Genomic DNA, 19877 nt, shown 5'->3' with positions numbered 1-19877 from the left:
TCTTCTCAATCACAACCCCTGTCTCCTTGTCAATCTTAGCCTTGATGAAGGGAATGTCGAGAATCTTTTTGGTCACTTTTCTGGCATGGAAACGGAATGTGTTTTGAAGTCCATCAGCAAAGATGGTGTGAATAAAAGAAAGGAAGTTGCCAAGGGCTGTGAGAATGACGCTGAGTTAGTATATACATGGCTGGGTTGCTCTAGCTCATCGTTTCCAGATCAAATCACATGAACAGCGAGTAGCTGTTAATTGTATGTCGTAGCTAACATATGATGACTGATATCATGTCCGTGTGCTCCCGGTCGGACGGTCGGATGTACGGCCAAGAGAAGCCTCTGTGAATAATTGCTCCAAGATCTCATGGGTAAAACGTCGTGAGTGTCATGGCGTCAATGGTATCTCTGTAAGATCGCCTTTTACTTGTGTCGTTTTGATTCTCAATGGGACCGTGTATACTCACACAATAAATACCGCATCTCGAAATCTGGGTTAGTAGTACTCAAACAGTCTCATCCTTCGCTTATTCTCACTTTTCATAGGTAGTGGCATTCTGGAAATGCTCAATTACCTCAGCCCTCACGCAGTCGTGCTTCGAATGAAGGTAAGCGACCGGAGAAGCCTGGAACTCGTGGTAGTGCTGATGCAACAGGGCATGGAGCTCGTGGACGCATTTCTGCAGACACTCCAAGTGGGGGATCGCCATTGTTGTGTTTCTGTGGTGTTGGTGTTGGTGTGCAACAAGAGAAGAAATTGTGGGGGTTATAGACAGGTGCACTTGTGTGTCGGATGCTTACTGCCTGTGGTCTGTAGTGAATGTAGCCACTTTAGCTTTCGAAGCTGCATCTAGATATCAGGAGGTGAGATATTAACTCCGGGGAATGCATGGATGCGGTTGTCAGCGGGGTTTATTAAACACACCATTGATGGGCGCCAACGGTTGGGGCTTGGAAGAGATTCTTTCTTAACAGAATTTCCTATATATTGAATGCCTTCCGGCAACTCAAACATCCTTCCTCCCCCTTCTTTGCACTTTATAACTCCTCCACACTGAAATAGCCTCAACACATTCCGTTTAAACTTGCTTAGGCGATCTACTGCGTCTTATTATTATTGGCATCTGAGAGCTAATAGCGAGCGATGATTGAGGTATTAGGAGAGGCCAAACTAAACACAAGTTACGTGAGGCTCTGAAGCTATTTCTATGCCCGCATTATTCGTTTCAGTAGCTCTTTTTCTATCACTTTATCATTCTATAGTTGTATCCTGTTCCCACATTCTCCGCACTTTCGCTTTTAGAGCTAAACTCCGAACGAGTTTTTTATCATTCATGTGAAGGGAAGGTAGGCGGAGGTCAGTATATCGAAGCAGCATGTGGAGTCGCCTGCGTGTTGTTGTTTTTTCCAAAGTCGATTTTTCTGTAAATATCGCCACCATCTTCATCAGCTATTATCTAAACAGAGCTACAAGTAGTGAATAATATCCACAGTTATGGGGATCGAACAGGCAGGAGCTGCAAGAAACTCATAACCTGTGGTTAATAAGTGGCCGATATTTCTTGCTCTCTAGCTGCAAATCTGAACAACCCTGACCTTACAATAGTTTATTCGGGCCTTTCACTCATTGCATAATCCTGCTTTAGCACTCCATATCGCTTTAGTAATCAAATGTATCAATTCTGCACCTCCCAACCTAATTGTCTTCATCACCAACATGGAACTTGTGGATCTGGAGTCGATCAAGACGACGGTGGACTCTTCTTCAGTTCGGGAAGAGGCCGTTGCGGCCCGTCAGCTGTTGGAAAAACAACGTCGAGCTGATATTCTCAAAAAACTGCATGTTCCTACAGACGATAAGGATGTTAGAGCGAAACTACGATCGTTGAATGAGCCCATTACTCTTTTCGCAGAAGACAAAGCTGATCGACGGACCCGTCTGGGTCAGCTAATGGTGGACGAGTTTGATCGGGAAGGTCTGCAGGACGAAGAGAGCGATTCTGACGTTTCTATGGACGACGACGAGTTTTTTACGCCAGGAAGTGAAGAGTTGCTTGATGCAAGGAGGCAGATAACAAACGACAGTATCTTGAGAGCAAGGGACCGACTCACGACACAAAAGCAACAGTCGGAATTGTCCCTGGTGGAGACAGTTAACCTACGACGAGATAAGATGGCCCCTATAGAGCAGTATCAGCTTCTGGGATCACAGTTCGTTTCCACACGTCCAGCAGGGGCCGTGGCTTTTGGAAGCGACTCTATACTGGCTGCATCATCGTGGAACGGCGAGATCAAGCTAATGGATGTACCGAATCTGAATACCAAGGCTGTGTTGAGAGGGCACGTGGATAAAGTAAGTGCTTTGAAATGGGCACGTAATATCTTGCTGAGTGGATGTGGAGAGGGAAAGCTGCTGTTCTGGGATTCCAGCACAGAAGGCAACGAACATACTGCATACAGAACGGTGTCTGAAGCCCACAAGGGCCGTATCGCAGGTCTAGACGTTCATCCAAGCGGGCAGTGGGCTGCTACCGCGTCCTATGACTACACCTGGGCTCTGTGGGACATTGAGAGCGGTACCAAGCTGTTGTCTCAAGAAGGACACTCTAAGGGTGTCCACTCTGTGGCCTTCCACCCGGATGGAGCTCTAGTAGCCTCTGCTGGCTTGGATGCAGTAGGCAGAGTGTGGGATATGCGATCTGGACGAAGTATTCAGACTCTGGAAGGCCATATCCGAGAGATATACAGTCTGGGATGGTCTGGTAACGGGTTCTATCTTGCATCTGGATCTGCTGACGGATCTGTCAGAATATGGGATCTGCGTGCTCAAAAATGTTCCCACACAATCCCTGCACATACAAAGATTGTGTCGAGTGTTCAGTTTGACAAGTCGGGCTCATTTCTCGCATCTACGGGATACGATGGCGACTTTAACATCTGGAATGCCGATTCGTGGACCCTGGCTAAAAGGTGGAAGACGCAAGACCGAATCATGGGCATGGATTTGGGACCTGGAAACGAGTACTTCGCCACCTGTGGCTGGGATCGAACAGTGAAGTTGTGGTGCAAGGAGTAGGCGTTGAAGGGGTAGGAACACATACCGTATCGGTAATATATTGCATTCAAACTACAAGTACTTGTAAGTAAAAATAGAACCACTCAATCCGTCAGTAATTAATTAAACCTCCTATAATACATAATATATTTCATCATTCGTCATCCGTCTACTCTGACTGCGTATTAGGTCCATCGGCAGGAGAAAGAGCTCGTCTAGGAACCGAGCTCGATCTCACACCGTACCTCGCACGTGATGTCTTGGGAGCTGCCTCGCTCTGTCTCTTGAGCTGCTCCTCCAAGTTCTCCACCTTAACCTTGAGCTCTGCAATCTCCGAATCCCGAATTTCTCGCTCTTCGTCGAATGTGAGCTTTCTGAGGGCAGAAAACTCACCATCGGCACGCTGGTTGGCCTCAGCCAGCTCGGTTGTAAGCAATCCCACCTTCGCCAACGCCTCGGACGCGCTCTCGGATGCCTTTTGGTATTCGGAACGCATGTAGTCATTCTCATTGGACCGAGCATCAGCAGTAGCATTGGCCTTTTGCAGGCTCGTCTTCAGCGCCTGAATCTCCTCCTGCTGTTTGGTTTTGATGTCTGCGTCCTCTCCAGAAGCCAAAATAGCCTTCAGAGAAGCAACCTCATCCTGCAATCGAACAACTGCCTCCTCTTTTCGAACCGCATCTGATTCTCCTCGTTCGATCTTTCGCTCCAGCTTGCCAATAGTCTCCTCGAAGGACGCGTGTTGACGCACCTGACGCGCAATCTCGTCCTGTTGAGACTCCATTTTGAGCTGCTGCGTAGTTGCGAGCTTCCTGTGCGACTCGATTTCCGACACTAGTTGCCGTTCTCGGCCAACAAGCGAGTTGTATTGCTCCAGAAGCCCCTGTGTCAAACCTGTCCATCGACCATGTGCATAATCGTGTGGAGGAGCAAAGTGGTCTGCGCTGATAGGGTCCAGCTTGTACCGCTTAGAAGGCTGAGAAGAATTGTCCGTAGGGTCATTGGCGGTTCCAGGAATGGCCGATCGACGATGATACGACGAGGCCATTGAGGTCTCCACGTCCAATTTGGAGTACCCGGAAATGGGTGCTAGATCGGGAAGTGGCCAAGGAAGAGACAAATCGGCAAACCAGTAGGCCAATGGCTGAAGCTGCTGCAGGTACAACGACTTCATCTCAGCGGGGATTGTTCCAGATTTGTCTCTCAGCACCACTAGAGCTGCAATCACCTCTTCCGTAAACACTCTATCGGGGTTAGCAGTGAGTCCAAAGCTGTATGCGACATGCTCAGCAGAGAGGTTTGATACCAGACGCAACACGGGAGCGGGAATGTTCCTCTTGTGCATCCGTAGAGCCTCCACATGCACCTCTGCTGGGTTGAACGTGCTGTCGAAGGCAATCACCAGATCAAAACGATGATCGCCATTGTAACTACTCTCCAGCAGCGACGACGACATGACATGAATGGTCGTTTTGTGTGCTCGCTGCTTGGCCGACGGCTCTCTCAGATATGGGCCTGTATGTCTCTCGAAAGAAACAGGCTTGCCGTGCAGAAATGCCTCCACCAAATCCAACGTCTTTCCTGACCGCGCTATCAGAGCCACATTGTATTGCTTGTTTTCCAGCAGTGACACAATGTCGCCTAGCACGGCGAACTTGGCACTGGTACGCGCCAGCTTGTCGGGGATTTCTTTCAGCAACAGGCTCCGGGGCATGTAGTGGTCCACCAGCAGGTACGGATGGGTTGCAACCAGTAACGAGTCCTGATACATGGCTCCCAGAGAATCGGCCCAATCAGAGGGTGCGCACGACTGATTTTGTGTCGGACTGATTGTGTCGTAGAACCGCAGAATGTCAGAATAATGCAGGTTGACCACCTGGTCCGTCAGTTCTCGTTGGAACTCGGCCATCTGGACTGGCAGACAGTAATCCATGCTGCGGTTGTCGGAAGCAGCGTTGATCACCGCATCTGTCGAGAGAATCGGCTCCGGCGTCACGTCCAGAATTTTTCCAATGTCCATTTTAGTAGGTGTCAGGGGACTTGATGCAGATAGAGATCAGAATGTCGTGAGGAAGAGATGAAGTGGTGAGAGAGTGTCTGCGTCAAGTTAAGGTTTGGCTCGTGGTCGTCAGTATTTGACAACGTTCAAATTCGCGTAGGAGTGGTGATCGAGGTGTAAAATTCACGTGGAGGGCTTGAAATGGAATTTCTAAGATTATGTCCAAATTTCAGCTCATTCGAGAGCCATATTTCACGTTTTTGAAGTATACATCCCACCTGCTGTAGGGAAGCTTACGTACCATTAAGTTGGTTGCCCTTATCCTCTGTTTTTCTGTGGGGTGTAAGAAACGACGGTGATTTTCATATCAGCAAGAATGTCACGTTTTTGACCTCCAGAAATGCCAGATATCGGATAGATTTCTTGTACAAGTAATGGTATTTCAGTCACCCTGCTCGTAACACCGCAATCATCTGCTTAGTAATCTATATCTTGATAAACTACATAGGCCATCGTGTGTACAGGCACTGGTGTGAAATTACGTGTTGGTCACTTGTAAGCGTCTTTAGTGTGTGCTAATAGGACTGGGCAAATACTGTAGAGAGTATAATACAGTATGTGGTGTGGTTGTTGTATTACTTGTAGTAGCTAACGTGACCTTCAGGGAAGGCCTATATTTGCTGTGCTGTTTGATCCATCCATTGATAGCAATTTTAGCGTGTATAAAAATAAATACATTCTCTTGTACTTGTACTTGTACTGTAGAAGTGCTGGTACTTGTATCTCTCATTCCACAAGCACATAGAAATCGCATGCTTAGTAATCATGCATTGTGATACGTTTGTCAGGAGCACTGCAACAGAGAGATCAAGAGCTACTGAACGAGACCAGACACTAGGATTGTTGTGGGGAATAATATCGTTTCTACAGGTTTGGGGTCCATTTCTCGTTTACATACATTGAACCCTGAGACTGAGGAAGATTGTTACACCACACGCAGGACTATCAATTCGTGTCTATCAGTTATGGATGAGACAAATTATTGAGACCATTATACTATAAGCAGCAGTGGGAAAGACTGGTGTCGTTTTATTATCAAGACTGATGAGAACTCCAGAAGTAACTGGAACATCGAATCCGTGCTCTCTACTGGGCCGTTGAAACTACAGTAAATTTACAATGAATTCCAAATCAACTACAAGCGTTGAAAAGAGCACATTGCCCAAGATGGCACCATGAACTCCTATACACTATATTGTATTGTAGTCTTACAGTATCATTAGGCATAACTTCGCAGATAACCTCTCATTATTCTTCTCGTCCGACTCCTCCGCACAACCCTGATTCACCTCTGACATCTCAGACCTTCACTCATTATCCTGCATATTATCACAACGCGTTTGAGTTTCCTGATCTCAATTGCACCTTTCAACACCAGCAATGACGGAAACCAGCGTGGGCAAGACGGAAAACACGATCTCGGCCGACGAGGTGGCACTTTATGACCGGCAGATTCGACTGTGGGGCATGGAATCGCAGGCGCGGATGCGTAACTCCAAGATCCTACTCATCAACATCGGGGCAGTCGCCAACGAAATCGTCAAGGACCTGGTGCTCGCAGGTATCGGCTCGTTGACTATCGTGGATGCGCACGTCACCTCTGATGCCGACTTTGGAGCACAGTTTTTCGTGCAGGAGGGCGACGAGAACAAAAACCGAGGAGAATCTGCCCTGCCTCGAATCTCACAGCTGAATCGACACGTTACCGTGGAGACGGTGGACAAGGTCATTTTGGACCTGGACAAGGAATTTGTGGGCAAGTTCGACCTCGTGGTTATCACCCAGGCCACTCTGAAGGAGATTGTGCACATTACAACCCTGTGTGAAGAGACAGACACCACTAACATCTGCGTGGGCATCTCTGGTCTCTTCTCCTACGCCTTCATTGATTTCAGAGAGTATACTTACAAAATTGAGACTCCCAACAAGCCCTCGACCATGAGCATCCCTGAGCAGGCTACCTTGGTGGGGACAGTTGAGTTAGAGACTGGAAACTACAGTGCTTCTCTCAAGCAGAGCTTTAAGCCGTTCAAGCAGGTGCTCGAGGCTGTTCAGACGCCGAAGCCCTTTGCTCACATGCGACCTAAGCACAAGTCTCGAATCCCCGGATACGTGCCTCTTCTGTTTACAGGCTGGGAGTACGAACAGACAAACCCCGGAAAGTCGTGGGGCGATTTGAGTGCAAAGGAGTTCCACGAGCTGGGTGTGGAGCAGTGTTCGAAGCTGCAGCTGCCTCTGGGAATCATTTCTGAGGAACTGGCACAACAGGTGCTCACTAGCAAGGACGCAGAGATTGCCACAACTGCATCGATCATGGGAGGAGGTATTGCTCAGGAGGTGCTCAATTATCTGGCCCGATCACAGATTCCCATCGACAACTTTTACGTCTTTGATGGAATCAACGGAGAAAGTCCGATCTACAGGTTGTAATGCAGTTGACAGTTTGGTTTTCTGTATTGGATGATGTAATATATTGTTGATGCTAGCTTCTTGGAACGCAACCGTAGTAAACATTGATTCAGATCTACAAGTACATACTGTACTTACAAACACAATAACAATCATTCACATAATAATATTAACCCACATAAGATCCTCCGACTACAATGTAGTACATACATCCGTTGAAAAACAAATCCGCTTAATAAGGAATACCGTTTGTGATTCGCTGGAACTCGTCGTAGCCCTTGGTGTAGAAAGACTCGATGGACTTCTTGATGAGTCCTCGGAAGTGAGTGGCGGCCTGAGCTTCAGTCTTCTCCAGAACAAATCGCCGTCGCAAGTTTCGAATGGTATGCTCCTTGAAACAGGGAAGTCCAGAATCCAACATGGGCAGAACCAGCTGGATGATGGTCTCAGCATGAGGTCGACAAGCCAGGAAAGCCTTGACAGACAGTTCCTCGAACCATCGGTAAGCCTGGGTCTGAGTGTTACCTCCCATAACCAGCACCATCTCGTGGGTGAGCTTGAAGGGGGCAGCCTCAAACTTGACACCACCAGGCACAATATCGAAACAGAAACCAAAGTCAATGTGCAGAATATGACCTTGTCCATCGTACATAATGTTACCATTGTGCCGATCCTTGAACTGAATAAGGTAGGAGATGACGGAGTAGGCAGCGAGCGACTTCACAAAGTTGTTTCGGGCTCGCTGGAACTGGATAGAATCCTCAGATCCGTGCTTGGAGGTGAAATACTCGTACAGACCGTTGACGGCCTCTCGACCCAGCATATCTCGAGAGATGGAGTCGGGGAGAACGTCAATGACACCACAACCGGGTGCCGTGGCGGTGACTCGGTAGGGGAAGACGTACAGATCCATTCCGTAAGAGTTGAAAATGGAACGGAAGACGGAAATGATCTGCAGAGCCAGCACATCCTGTCGACAGTCATCACCGACCTTGAAAATGGCAGACTGCCACTTCTCGACGGTGGTGGTCAGCTGGTGGCCGTCCTCGTCGACATCCTCGTCATCGTCACCAATAGCTCGTACTTCTCGTCGGATCTTGAAAGTGGCCATGTAAGGAGCCTTGGCGTGCGACTGCAGAGGTCGTCCACTCTTTCTGTCAATGTCAATGACGGTTCCGTCGGGGTTGGAGGGCAGATAGACACCAACGTCGACCTTGATCTTGTTGATCTCCTCATCGATCTTGGCCTTCTTCTCAGCCTTAGTCTTTTTGATGTAGGGCTTGAGCTTTCCGGAAATGTCCGTGACCTCGGCAAAGAAGCCAAACTCTCGTTCATAGAAGGACTTCTCCTCGGCGTCGAACGAGTCGATCATTCGCTCAACGACATGATCAAGAGTTGGCTTCATGGGGTCGGGGATAGTAGAGTCCTCATCCTTGTAGGAGTTGGCCATAATATTCCAGATAATCTGGTGGGCAAACAGTTGCGACAGCTTGGCAGTCTCCAGAATGTACCGCTCTACATAGCCAGCCTTGTCGTATCGCAGTAGCTGCACGATTTGAGGCACGTAGAAGAAAACCAAGTTGACATCGTGGCTCTCCAGAGATCGCATAGCGTACTGAAGAGTGATGGAATCGGGGTGATGGGCAGGCAAGAACAGGTTGATGGACGAGATGGGAGACACGGGCTTCATCAATAGCAGATAGTGCTTGGTCTTGGGAGATGCATTCTTGAGGAAGTAAGGCACGGCCTGGGGAGTGTTGATGATTCGCAGTGGCTCAGCGTTGATGAGCTTCTCGAGCTGCTTGACTCCATCGCCAGAAGCGTACCGCTCAACCAAGAACACAGCCAAAGTAGGGTCCACGTTCCAAGCATCCTGAACGGTCTTGGTGGAGATGGCAGATGCCACGATTCGGTGCTGGGGCTTGAAAGCACCGTTCTGTAGAGGATCGGCCCAGGCAGTCATCTTGATAAGCTCATCCGAAATGAAAGCCACCAGCAGATCCTTGTAGGCTGCAGAAGAGGCGTTTCGACCACCCACGTTCTTTAGCATGTCGGAGACCTCGGAGAAGAGTCGGATCTCGGAAATCATTCGCAGACGGTTACCTCCAAAAGGCCATTGAGGAGGCTGTGCGAACCAGGTGAGGGCAGATCGGATGATGAGCCGGAACAGCCGATCCGCACCCTTGGATCCACGAGTGTTCTGGACATTGAGAACATCCAGTGCAAGCAGAATCAGCTCAAATCGAGTCTCTCGAGACAAAGCATGCAGAGAAGCATGGTGAAGACCCTGCAGAGCGCTGGTGAGGAACACGGTGATCTGCTTGAGTACATGCGGAGAGTCGTATACCAGGGTGTTGAATCGCGACGAAATGTACCGCACGAGAGCATGGTGGGGCTCAAGAGATCGCAGGGTCACGGTAGAGTCGTGGTCAATCTCCTTCTTGTTGGAAGGAGCATACTCCATTTTGGCGTAGTCAGCCTCTGGAATATCGTGCTTTCGAGAGTACAAACCCACGTGGTCATGGACGGTGGTCTCCCAGCCTCGGTAGACCTCGGCAAGTATCACGTACTCTAGAGCAGGGATCTCAGAAGCAATCCACAGCCACATGGAGATACCAGTCTTGATGGAAGCCTCGGAGAAGGCTCGGAAGGGAATCTGAACAAGCAGACGAGCAGCATCAACACCCTTGTGGCCCACTCGAGAGAGGTAAGATGCACCAGCGAACAACAGATTCTTGACCTCAACAGGAGCAACGTAGGACTTGTTATCCAGCTTCTCGGTGAGCGAAGCAACTCGAGAGTAGAAGGAGTATCGTAGATCGGAAACAGCATCTCCAGAAGAGATTGTCAGAGCCGCTCCGTCGTCTCGGAACTCGTTTCGCCACATGTACTGTGACAAGAATCCGGAAACAGTATCGGTGGGGATGTCGTTGACGGCCTTGAGAGAGGCAAGCTGACGGTCGGTGCCGGTGACGGATCCACCCATCTCCAAAGCAAAAGAGCAGCCCAGAGAAACGTGCTCAAAGTCACGGGAGCCCTCCATATCGACCAAGTAGGACTGCAGCAGAGACTTCATGTCGGCGGTGAGCTTGGTCATAGCAAACTGGACCCACTGCCGAGCAGCGCCCTGGAATCGCTTCAGTGTGTATTGACGAGCAGAGTACGAGTCGGATAGCTCGAGAGTAATGTCCAGACCCTGCTTGTTGCTCTTGAACACAGACCGGGGCTCGTACTCGTCGGTCTCAGCGTCAATACAAGAACTCCACAGCAGAGTGAGCAGCTCGAGAAGAGCGTACAGAGACTGCTTCTGGCACAGCGCAGAGGGGACAGCTCGAATGAGCAAATCGGTGCATGCGAAAGCAACGTCCTGGATGGCAGCCACTCGATGGCAGCAGCAAACCAACATCTCCTTGATCTGCTCGGCAACAGCCTGGGCAGTGAAGGGAGGAGAGTGGCCTCGAAGAACTTTCATGATGTAAACCTTGGTGACATCGGTGGCAATACCGGCCATGTGACGGCCAGTCTCACCGGAGTTGAAGCCCTTATCTCCAAAGTACATGAGCACCTTTCCACAGTTGCCAGTACTGGCTCGCAGAGTCTCGACCAACATTGTGGCAGCGATGAACATGAGCTTGGGGTAGTGCAAAGATCGGATCTCAAACGAGTTGTTGAGAGAAAAGACCTTGGCCATGTTGGCCTTCTGATTGTTGACGTTGGATCGAGAAGAGCCTCGTCGAAGGACGGTGTTGAGCTCCAGATCAGACTCCATCTTGTTGGGGGAGTTGTCAGACACAAGAGGAGGAGTGGATCGGGCAATGTTCTCCAGCTCAGACTGGTATTTCTTGGTGATGTCCGAGTTGGGGGCATAGCCGTGCACAACCATGTTGAACCAAGCATTTCGGAACAGAGTCTGCAGGTCGGGATTGGAAGACAAATCAAGTGCAGGCTCTGGGTATTCGGGAAGCAGATGGGCAAGGGGAGGCAGGTAGATACCAATCTCCTCAGCAACAGCATTGACTTCAGTCTGAGATCGGTCGTCCTTGGCAACCTCTCCCTTGGAAACAATACCAAAGAGAAGCTCCGACAGAAAGGGCTGGTACAGCTCGGCAGACTTGTCGGTGCTGGGGCCATCAACAAGAGCCTGTTTGATGGTCTCGGAGGACTCCTGTAGGTATGCCTTCTTCAGGCAGGTGGCAATGTGGTTTCTGGCCTGAGTGACGGTCAGCAGCATATCCTTGTTGTCCTTTTCGAAGGCGTGACTAGCCAGAGAAGAGTAGACCTTGAGAATTGACTTGAACTCCTTCTCGGGAACATGAAGGGCAATGTCAGACAAGCCAAGGATAATGTCCTGGTCAATCTCAGGTGAGATATGGAGCAGCTTCTGGGCCAAAACGTTGGAAACGAGCACGGCAATGGTGGTCTCACCGTACTCGATAGCAATAGTGACCGCAGCGGTCACAACATTCTGGAAGATAGCAACCTGCTCCCACTGGTCGTCAGATCGCTCGATGGGGGTCAGGAGGTTGACGAGAGTGTAGACAGAGGAAACGACAGAGTCTTCTGACAGGGACACCATAGCTCGGCTGGCAATGACTCGGGTTGCCTCTCGGACGTCTTCAGGGGACACTCGGGGGTCACATGCGTAGTGAGGAAGGAATCTGACCAGAGTGGAGCAGATTCGAGATCCTCCAATAAGAGAACCCAACTTGAACAGAGTCAACATAAGTCGTTCCGATTGCATGGTGGAGGTCAGCTCGAGAGAAGACTCAATGATTCCGGTGGTATCGGACTCATGAACAATTCCAAAGTGAACAGCCACGCCAACGATCTCCAGAGCAGAGGCCTTGATGTTGAGAGCAGTGAGCACTCGGTCAGGAGAGGCGAGCTCAATGTAACTGGCACCTTCGTCGAGCGAATGAATTTCTCGGATGGCGTACTCGTTGAGCTGATTGAGCAGGTTGTTGCCGGGGTTGGAAATCTCGGTAGACAAACCTCCAATGGAGTCCAGCACAGACGACTCCGAAGCGTCTCCCACGATGACCAGAGAGGTGGCTAGGGCTCGGCAAAAGTCACAGAAGTAGGCAGAGAGCACCATGGCACCTAGCTGGAGGTCGGCAACCTGGTACTTGGCCACAATCGAAGCCCAGGTAGACTCGTCTTCGGAGGATCGTAGCTTGGACATTTCAGTCTCAAACTCGAGCAGAAAGGACGAGTCTGTGAGCCATTTGAGCTCCGAAAAGAGCTTTTGTCGGTCCTCGACGCTGAACGAGTCCGTCTTTCGAGCGAGCTCGGCCAAAAAGCCGTGGATGGACAGCACAAAGGGCAGCAGCACATCCAAAGATCGGCCAGAGGAGAGTTCATGGACCACAGAAATGTACTGGAAAATGTACCGGTGGGACTCTTCATAGAGAGCAGGGAAGTTAATACCGAGATCCAGCACTGCGGCAGTCACGGCCTTGGTAACAAGCTCCCAGGGGGACGGGTAGACCTTTCGGATGACGGGGCACTTGGCAAAAACCTGTTTGGGCGATTCAATGAGGTATTGGCCGAGCTGCTGGAGCAAGGAAGCAGCTCTGTCGATGTTGGCCACGTACTTGGCAGAACCAGCCAGAGCAAGAAGCACCTCCAGCTCCTTGGGACTCATGGGGATACCGGACTTGTCTTCTACCTGGCCAAGGGCAGAGTTGAGCTTGTCGAGATCCGAGTCAGCAGTGGGCGCGTTGGAAGTGGCGGCATACTTGGCCAGTTTGGCAAGAGCCTTGGCTCTGATAGAGAGACCAGCTCGAGAGATACTGTGTTAGTTTAACAGACTGAAGTGAGAGCTGTAGGTCTGAAAGCACATCACTTGGGGTGTGTACATGTTGATAATTGGCTGTCCGTTGAGGCTTGTGTGCCAGTTGCTCATCTGTACTCACCCGAAATCTTCCATTTCAGTCGTTCAGAATTTGGTTTTCCTGTTGTGAGGACTTGAAAGAGTGGTCCAAGATGACCTGTCTTTACTCAACGTGGGGTTGGGGGGCATGCATGAAGTCTGAGTCTAAAGTGGTGCGTGTGAAAGTTCGTGAGCGGGGTGAAAAGGAGACGAGGTACTGACGGTGTCCGAGTAATTATATCGAGGGTAATTTTTAGCATGTCCAACCAGACTCATTTTTTTCTTGATTCTTGATATACTTTGGTCTGCAGCTCTTCAGCTTGCCGTTCTGTAGTGGTCTTGTTGTGTCTCCACTACGGAGCTCTAGCCGAATTTCAGGGTGCAAGGGTCACTGAGACAATGATGGGGAAGTGAGACGAAGCCCTTGTAGCAGTTGATTGGACGTGGAGGAGTATGAAACTCGTGGGTAAATTCTCCACTCGTACTGTAGAGAGATAGACCAATTGGGGGGGAGGGGGGCTGTAACAGTTGCTGGTGTGTCTTGGGGCGGATACATCTTTGTTTTAGTTGCTGAGTAACCAAGTAAGCAATGTAATTTGTTGAGTCTTTACAACGGCCATTAAACAGTCATACAGTACCAACTGATTACAACGACACAACCCCAAAACTGATTCTGTTTTCACGTGACTGATTTGAAAATGAAGATGATGCACAAACCAGTGCTCTTCTTCGTTACACGCAACCCCGTATCCATACCTGACTTCCACGTTATCAGACATACGATGTCACATGTATTCGTATGTACAAGTACATACCAAACACCAGACTACAGTAAACCCATGCTCTTTGTACTTCTCTGCACACAGCACTACAGTATGTACAGTACTACAAGTATTGTGTCAAGTTGGACGTGAAATAGAGGTACCGGTTCACAGACCTCGTAGTCGTACTTGTAGACACAAAAAAATCAAAAAGAGGACGACAGGACTCGAACCCGCAGCCTTTGGAGGACGTCGTTCAGAAGAACCGAAATCCAATGCGCTACCATTACGCCACGTCCTCTCGGACTTCCTTAAACAGAGCGTTGAAACAATATATCCTGTTCCATGATTATGTAATCATAACGCCAATAACCCGGCTTTCTAGGTATATAGCTGTAATGAATCATTAGAATTGAAAAAAAAAAAAAACAGAAATACCTTTACCTTCTTCTGGTGTGTGCTACTATCGGAGCGTGATGTCCCTAGAAGTGGATTGTAAGCCGTTACATGAACCATCTAATGAACCATATCTAATCAATCATAGGGATCTTCATTATGTATGATCTTATATTTTTGTTTTCTGTAACATTAGGAAAGTGAGACTTCTGGTAGTCCTCGTATTTAATGTGTTATGATGCTATTATAAAAAATAAAACGAATGATGTTTAATATTGTTATCATGAGTTGAAGTGTATTGGATTGGGGGAACGAAGGTAAGGTCCCCATTGAATAGATACAAGTACAAGTATAGTATTTATATTTCTGTATTTCTGAACAGAGTTGCATCAATTGGGTTGGGTGGGTCCCTTATACAGTATCTTATATCCGCTAATCAGACTGAATATACAAGTATACTTGTACTTGTACTTGTACAAGTGACAATCATGCTCACAGTTCTCCGCAAGTTTCTCCTCTGCTTGTTGACTGGATAAACATTAAAATAGTAACAATCAAACATTAAAAATTCTGGTACTTGTAGTCGCCTCAAGCTGGACCATCTAGAGCTGCTGATAAATGAAGACGCAGTAAGCGGTGTGTTGTAACGTTGTCGTAGAATACGTTTGACGTGCATTCTTCGGGTCTGGGTGACTTAGTAGCCAGTGTCATGATGGTTGATCTTATAGACGATGTTTTTTTTTATTCTAGGGAAATACATTTCAGCTACTTGCGGCCTAAAGACAATGTTATACCCGCAAATCGGATTCGGATTCGGATTCGGTTATTCAGAAGAGCGCATGACATTCGTGTTCGCTTGTTCACGCATTCTTCCTGTTCCATCTCTAGACCGGATAAATATATCAACAATCAAACAAAGCGTTTTTTTAAGCGATTACATAATACACATTCATATTTGGTGACCCATGTTTTAGTGTTTTTTAAGATTCGGTCCCTTGGCCCAGTTGGTTAAGGCGTCGTGCTAATAAGAATTAGCTTCTTTGCAACGCGAAGATCAGCAGTTCGATCCTGCTAGGGACCAATTTTCTCTGGTTGTATAGTGTAGCGGTTATCACCTTGGATTCTGACTCTTGAAGTACCTTCCAGTAACCCCGGTTCGATTCCGGGTACGACCTTTTTGCCATTCTCGAGCGTTGTAGGCTTCTATTTTTGACTCGAGAGTTCTTTGGACTTCTGTCCCTGACCTCGACACACCGCAGACCTCTTTTTTGCACTTCCTACGTCACCACCGCTCAGTACAAACATATTAACTAGCTATACAGACTTACGACCAGCGTTGTGCCATGGTAGTGTGACTACTCACAGGGAACCAGTGACTCGTTGAATGGAGCTCGCGGTGCCGTACTTGGCTGGAGCGATTCCGACGAGTTTGTTGTCCAGATCGTAGACGACGTAGGCAGATCGCAGGAAGGTGTCTCCGAGAAGAACATAACCAGAAGAGTACTTGGTAGAGACAATACCAAAGACACACTGGTTGGAGTTGAGCCCAAAGTTCTTGAGAGGCATGATGAGCTGAGAAGAAGGAACAGAGATGGTCGAGCTTCCAAATTTGAAGTCCACGTTGAAAGAAGCAGCGTTGCAATCAATAGTGTATAGCTGGGTGTTGGGTTCGAGGGTTCCCAGCTTGAGCTTTTTCTGAAGACCAGCAAATGCAGCTTCAGGGATGTACGAGAAAGAGGTTCCGGAGTCGAGAATGGCATTTCCGCCGCTGGAAACACTCTGTCCATTTACCGAAATGTCTCCGTAAGCGACCTGGAAGGCGTTGGGCGAGGTCAGAGGCAAAGTCTCGAGAGAACCAGAGTACTTGGAAGAGTCAACAGCTCCGAAGAGGACAGAGCCGGTGGCCGCATCAATGGAATCAAGGTAGAGAGAGTAGACGTTTCGGGAAATGATTCCTGATTTCTGGAGCATCACAGGGAAGTTATCGTACTTGACCTTGGCTGCTTCTCCAGAGGCAAGACCAATTCCAAACACACCTACTCCCCCAGGGGCATCAACAGCACTAGCGAATTGGAAATCAGGTACACTAGCGCCTCCAACAGTGATAGTGTCCGTGACCCAGTTTCCAGCAGCGCTTCCAGAGACGTACTGGATAGAGAAGTCGTTAGAGACGAACTTGTAGGAAGAAGAGGCAGACGAGTCATATTGGCCGGTAGCTTGGCAGGCATTGTTGGCACAGTCCTGGGTGTCGTTTCTTGAGTAGACCCAAAGATCAGAAGAGCCAGTGTCAACCAGAACCGTGAATTCCTGAGCAGGAGTGCCAATAGTGATGTCAGCAGAGTAGAAGACGTAGTTCTGAGAAGTCAGAGTGACATCTGTCTGTCGCTTTCTGAGGACTGTGGTGTTGGACCAGAGGTGGCGAACGCCCTCGAAGTTTGCGTGGGGGCTGGACGTCTCCTTGGCGGTGTGCTTGGTAAAAGCCACAGCCAGGTATCCCAGGGAAGAGGGAGCAGCTGTTACCAGGGTGATCAGAGGAGTTCAGGTGGGCAGAAAAGCAGGGATTATATAGTAGCAGGTGTGTTGTTTGTGTTACCAAGCCAAATATACCTTACCCTCATTACCACTTCCCTACAGTACTCTTACTCTACACTTTCTCATCTCATCTCGCTTGTCCAACATGTCGTTACAGTACAGTAATGTCATCTGTCAAGGATAACTGTCAGTTCCTGTCGACTGTTTCGAAATCCGCAGATATCGGAAACGCTGTTATGGGTTGGAGATCGCGCCTGACACGTGAAAGATATGGCTCAAACACACAGCCGAATCCTGTGGCCATGGACTTCGGATTGTAAAGCCGATATGGCGCACCCACCCCTACGACGACATTTTCCGGTGAGTGATAAGATGGATTTCGCAATAAAGCATGACACTTGCGGTATATTATAAAATTCGAATGAAGAAATAAAAATTACTAAGCTATACTAAGAACGCAAATGCGATTTTTGAGGGTTGGGGGATCATATCTACGCCTCATACGACTCCTCCTTGACTGTAGGCTGCTCCTTGAGAATGTGTGTCTCGGTGAGAATGTTGGGGTCCTTTCGGTCGAGAATGATGGACTCCGAGGTATTGTCATCTTCAACATGGCCAATCTCCCGAATGACAGCAATACCGGTCTTATCATCTGAAGGCTTGTCAAGGGCAGTGAAAGGCTTGCCAGTGATGAGCGAGTAGATCTTAAGAACTGTCAGACGAACAGTAAGAATTCCGAAACCCCAGAGAAGAGAGCCTACAGGTGCGGCCACAAAGGCTCCAAAAGCAGACCAGTCATCCCCGTATAGACCCTCCAATAGAATAATCAGCTTGATACCCTCTCGGGCACTCTTGAAGTAGATGGATCCGAAAATGAATACTGTAAGCATACCTCCGAAACCGCCTCCGATGACCTCCCAGCCAGAAATAAAGTACATTCGCTTGGAAAGACCACAGAACATAATGGGGATAACGGCTGCCGAGAAAAGATCGGCAATCAGGAAAATGTTCAGAACGTTGGGGGCTTTGAGGGCAACCACGATGACGGGGGCGTTGATGCACAGCACAATAAGACGCACCCAGACCATGGGAATCTTGTTTCGGAAGAAGTCGTTGGAGATAGTGGAAGCCATCGCAGACTGAGAGGAGTCATAAGAAGCGACGGAGAGAGACAGGACAAATGCAACGGTGAACCCAATCACCCACCCAGGCATCTCCTTGAGAACGTAGAAGAAAGCGAGAGCAGATCGCTCGTCTCCGTACACAAAGACCTGTCCATCAATCTCAAGCTTAGCCCAGACAGCAAGCAAGCCAGTAAGACCAACAACGGTCAGAACAATAAGAACGATAGAGCTGGCAATAGCGCAGGCCCAGAATAGCTCAACATTGTTCTTTGAAGCAAAAGTTCGCATCCAGAAACCACTTAAGAAGCAATCGTTGGTAGCAATGGCAACAGGAAGAATGTAGATGAGCTTGTTAGCGAGCAGGTTCGGGCCCAGCATACCGGATTTGGCGGGTTCAGAAGGATCAACGTGGAAGTAGACTCCCAGACCAACACAAACAATTACCATGAGCACCAACATCATTCCTCCCTGGAAGTTGTCTGTGAAGAAAGATGTGTGGAAACCTCCGACAGCAGTGTAGATGGAGGTGAACACAGCCTCAACAATCAGGACGGGCAGAGCATCAATTCCAGTAAGTGTCTCAATTGCAGCCTGCACAGCAGCCAGCTCAGCAACCATATACAGATACATTGTTCCAATGGTGAGACAGGTGAGGTAGAAGGAAGTGAGCCAGCCGTATCTTAGTCGGGTCCATTCTGTGAGCACAAAGCCATCGGGGCATGCTTTTCGGACAATGGGGCCTACTCCGGCGAAAAGCATCATGGGGAGGGCAGAAGAGAGACCGTAGACAACCAAGCCCTCGACACCTGCTCGCACAGCAATGTCGGGATAGGCATTGAGGGTTCCAGCTCCCATGGCTGGGTTAGTAACGCACTTTCTCACGCAAGCATTATCTTGTTCGAGTGTGGCGGTGTAATCTCAGCCTTTGGAGGGTGAGACAGTTAACACCAGCGGTCGTTATACCGTCTCAAAAGCCTCCAAAAACACCCGCAGTGCAAGTCATGATTCTGTTCAGTTAGTACTCACCTGATGCCACAAAATTAATGGCCAGCGGAAGCGCTGTTTTTGTGTTGTTCGCAGACAAGAATCCTTCACTGCCCTGGTTCTCTTTCTTCTGTTTTCGCATGTGCAAGTAGCCAACCACTACTCCCATGACCAGGAAGAAACATAGGGTGCAGTAGATGATGGCGTTGGACGCCGGTTCAGAAATGTAGCCTGTCATTGCAGTTGTCTTGTTGCGATGAAGAGAAAAAAAAAACGTCTCTGTGGGCCAAGAGGAGCTATTTAAGAAGAACCTGTTGACGCACCTTGCTTCGCCAGTGACTAGCTTTTGACTCAAGAAAAGGTTGAGCGTGTGCTTGTTTAGGATATGGATGACTCAATACTATGCAACAAATGACTCAAGTGTTTGAGCTAATGTCTTTGGTCTGAAAGTTACGCCTACAGGGGTGTGGGGGGAAGTGCGGCTGTGAGCGATGCGGGAAATAGGTTCTACTGGTAGTGGGAGCAGTTTGTGGTACATTCCAGTTGATTATAGGCAGAAATAATCATACGTGATGTGGTTTATCGCCTCCAGCAACAACACAACGCACCGACTACTTTTCAAGTTGCTCCTTGTGTCAACCTCAATCAAACTCTCTTTTTTTACCAATTTTTTTTCCATGAAACTTTTTCC

General features: G+C 48.7%; 7 protein-coding genes and 3 non-coding genes across 10 annotated transcripts; 4 read left to right on the top strand and 6 right to left on the bottom strand.

Moving 5' to 3' along the window:
• Nucleotides 1-457: 457 nt before the first annotated feature.
• On the bottom strand, nt 458-704 carry YALI1_E33278g (uncharacterized protein; the record flags this gene model as incomplete). Its single annotated transcript, XM_504497.3, has 2 exons — nt 458-485; nt 532-704. 2 exons carry the CDS (start codon nt 702-704, stop codon nt 458-460), a joined length of 201 nt encoding a protein of 66 aa, XP_504497.3.
• A 1007-nt stretch (nt 705-1711) lies between these two features.
• Nucleotides 1712-3070, top strand: YALI1_E33268g (uncharacterized protein; the record flags this gene model as incomplete). Its single annotated transcript, XM_504496.3, has 1 exon — nt 1712-3070. The coding sequence occupies one exon, from the start codon at nt 1712-1714 to the stop codon at nt 3068-3070; it is 1359 nt and encodes a 452-aa protein (XP_504496.3).
• A 148-nt stretch (nt 3071-3218) lies between these two features.
• On the bottom strand, nt 3219-5069 carry YALI1_E33234g (uncharacterized protein; the record flags this gene model as incomplete). The annotated part of the gene is made up of 1 exon (XM_504495.3): nt 3219-5069. One exon carries the CDS (start codon nt 5067-5069, stop codon nt 3219-3221), a length of 1851 nt encoding a protein of 616 aa, XP_504495.1.
• Nucleotides 5070-6488: 1419 nt separating this feature from the next.
• On the top strand, nt 6489-7538 carry YALI1_E33220g (uncharacterized protein; the record flags this gene model as incomplete). Its single annotated transcript, XM_504494.1, has 1 exon — nt 6489-7538. One exon carries the CDS (start codon nt 6489-6491, stop codon nt 7536-7538), a length of 1050 nt encoding a protein of 349 aa, XP_504494.1.
• A 211-nt stretch (nt 7539-7749) lies between these two features.
• On the bottom strand, nt 7750-13446 carry YALI1_E33150g (uncharacterized protein; the record flags this gene model as incomplete). Its single annotated transcript, XM_504493.3, has 2 exons — nt 7750-13309; nt 13433-13446. The coding sequence occupies 2 exons, from the start codon at nt 13444-13446 to the stop codon at nt 7750-7752; spliced, it is 5574 nt and encodes a 1857-aa protein (XP_504493.3).
• Nucleotides 13447-14362: 916 nt separating this feature from the next.
• On the bottom strand, nt 14363-14451 carry YALI1_E33140r. The gene has a single exon. It is a non-coding gene; the product is annotated as a tRNA-Arg (tRNA).
• A 1084-nt stretch (nt 14452-15535) lies between these two features.
• On the top strand, nt 15536-15627 carry YALI1_E33129r. Its single transcript has one exon. It is a non-coding gene; the product is annotated as a tRNA-Ile (tRNA).
• Nucleotides 15628-15636: 9 nt separating this feature from the next.
• On the top strand, nt 15637-15721 carry YALI1_E33128r. The gene has a single exon. It is a non-coding gene; the product is annotated as a tRNA-Gln (tRNA).
• A 184-nt stretch (nt 15722-15905) lies between these two features.
• On the bottom strand, nt 15906-17249 carry YALI1_E33112g (uncharacterized protein; the record flags this gene model as incomplete). The annotated part of the gene is made up of 2 exons (XM_504492.3): nt 15906-17059; nt 17195-17249. The coding sequence occupies 2 exons, from the start codon at nt 17247-17249 to the stop codon at nt 15906-15908; spliced, it is 1209 nt and encodes a 402-aa protein (XP_504492.3).
• A 320-nt stretch (nt 17250-17569) lies between these two features.
• On the bottom strand, nt 17570-19057 carry YALI1_E33094g (uncharacterized protein; the record flags this gene model as incomplete). Its single annotated transcript, XM_504491.3, has 1 exon — nt 17570-19057. The coding sequence occupies one exon, from the start codon at nt 19055-19057 to the stop codon at nt 17570-17572; it is 1488 nt and encodes a 495-aa protein (XP_504491.3).
• Between the last annotated feature and the right edge of the window lie 820 nt (nt 19058-19877).

The sequence above is a fragment of the Yarrowia lipolytica genome, chromosome 1E (assembly GCF_001761485.1).
Source record: "Yarrowia lipolytica chromosome 1E, complete sequence".
NCBI classification, from domain to species: Eukaryota; Fungi; Ascomycota; class Dipodascomycetes; order Dipodascales; genus Yarrowia; species Yarrowia lipolytica.
The sequence above is the reverse complement of the archived record's forward strand: the minus strand, read 5'-3'. Positions and strand labels throughout refer to the sequence as shown.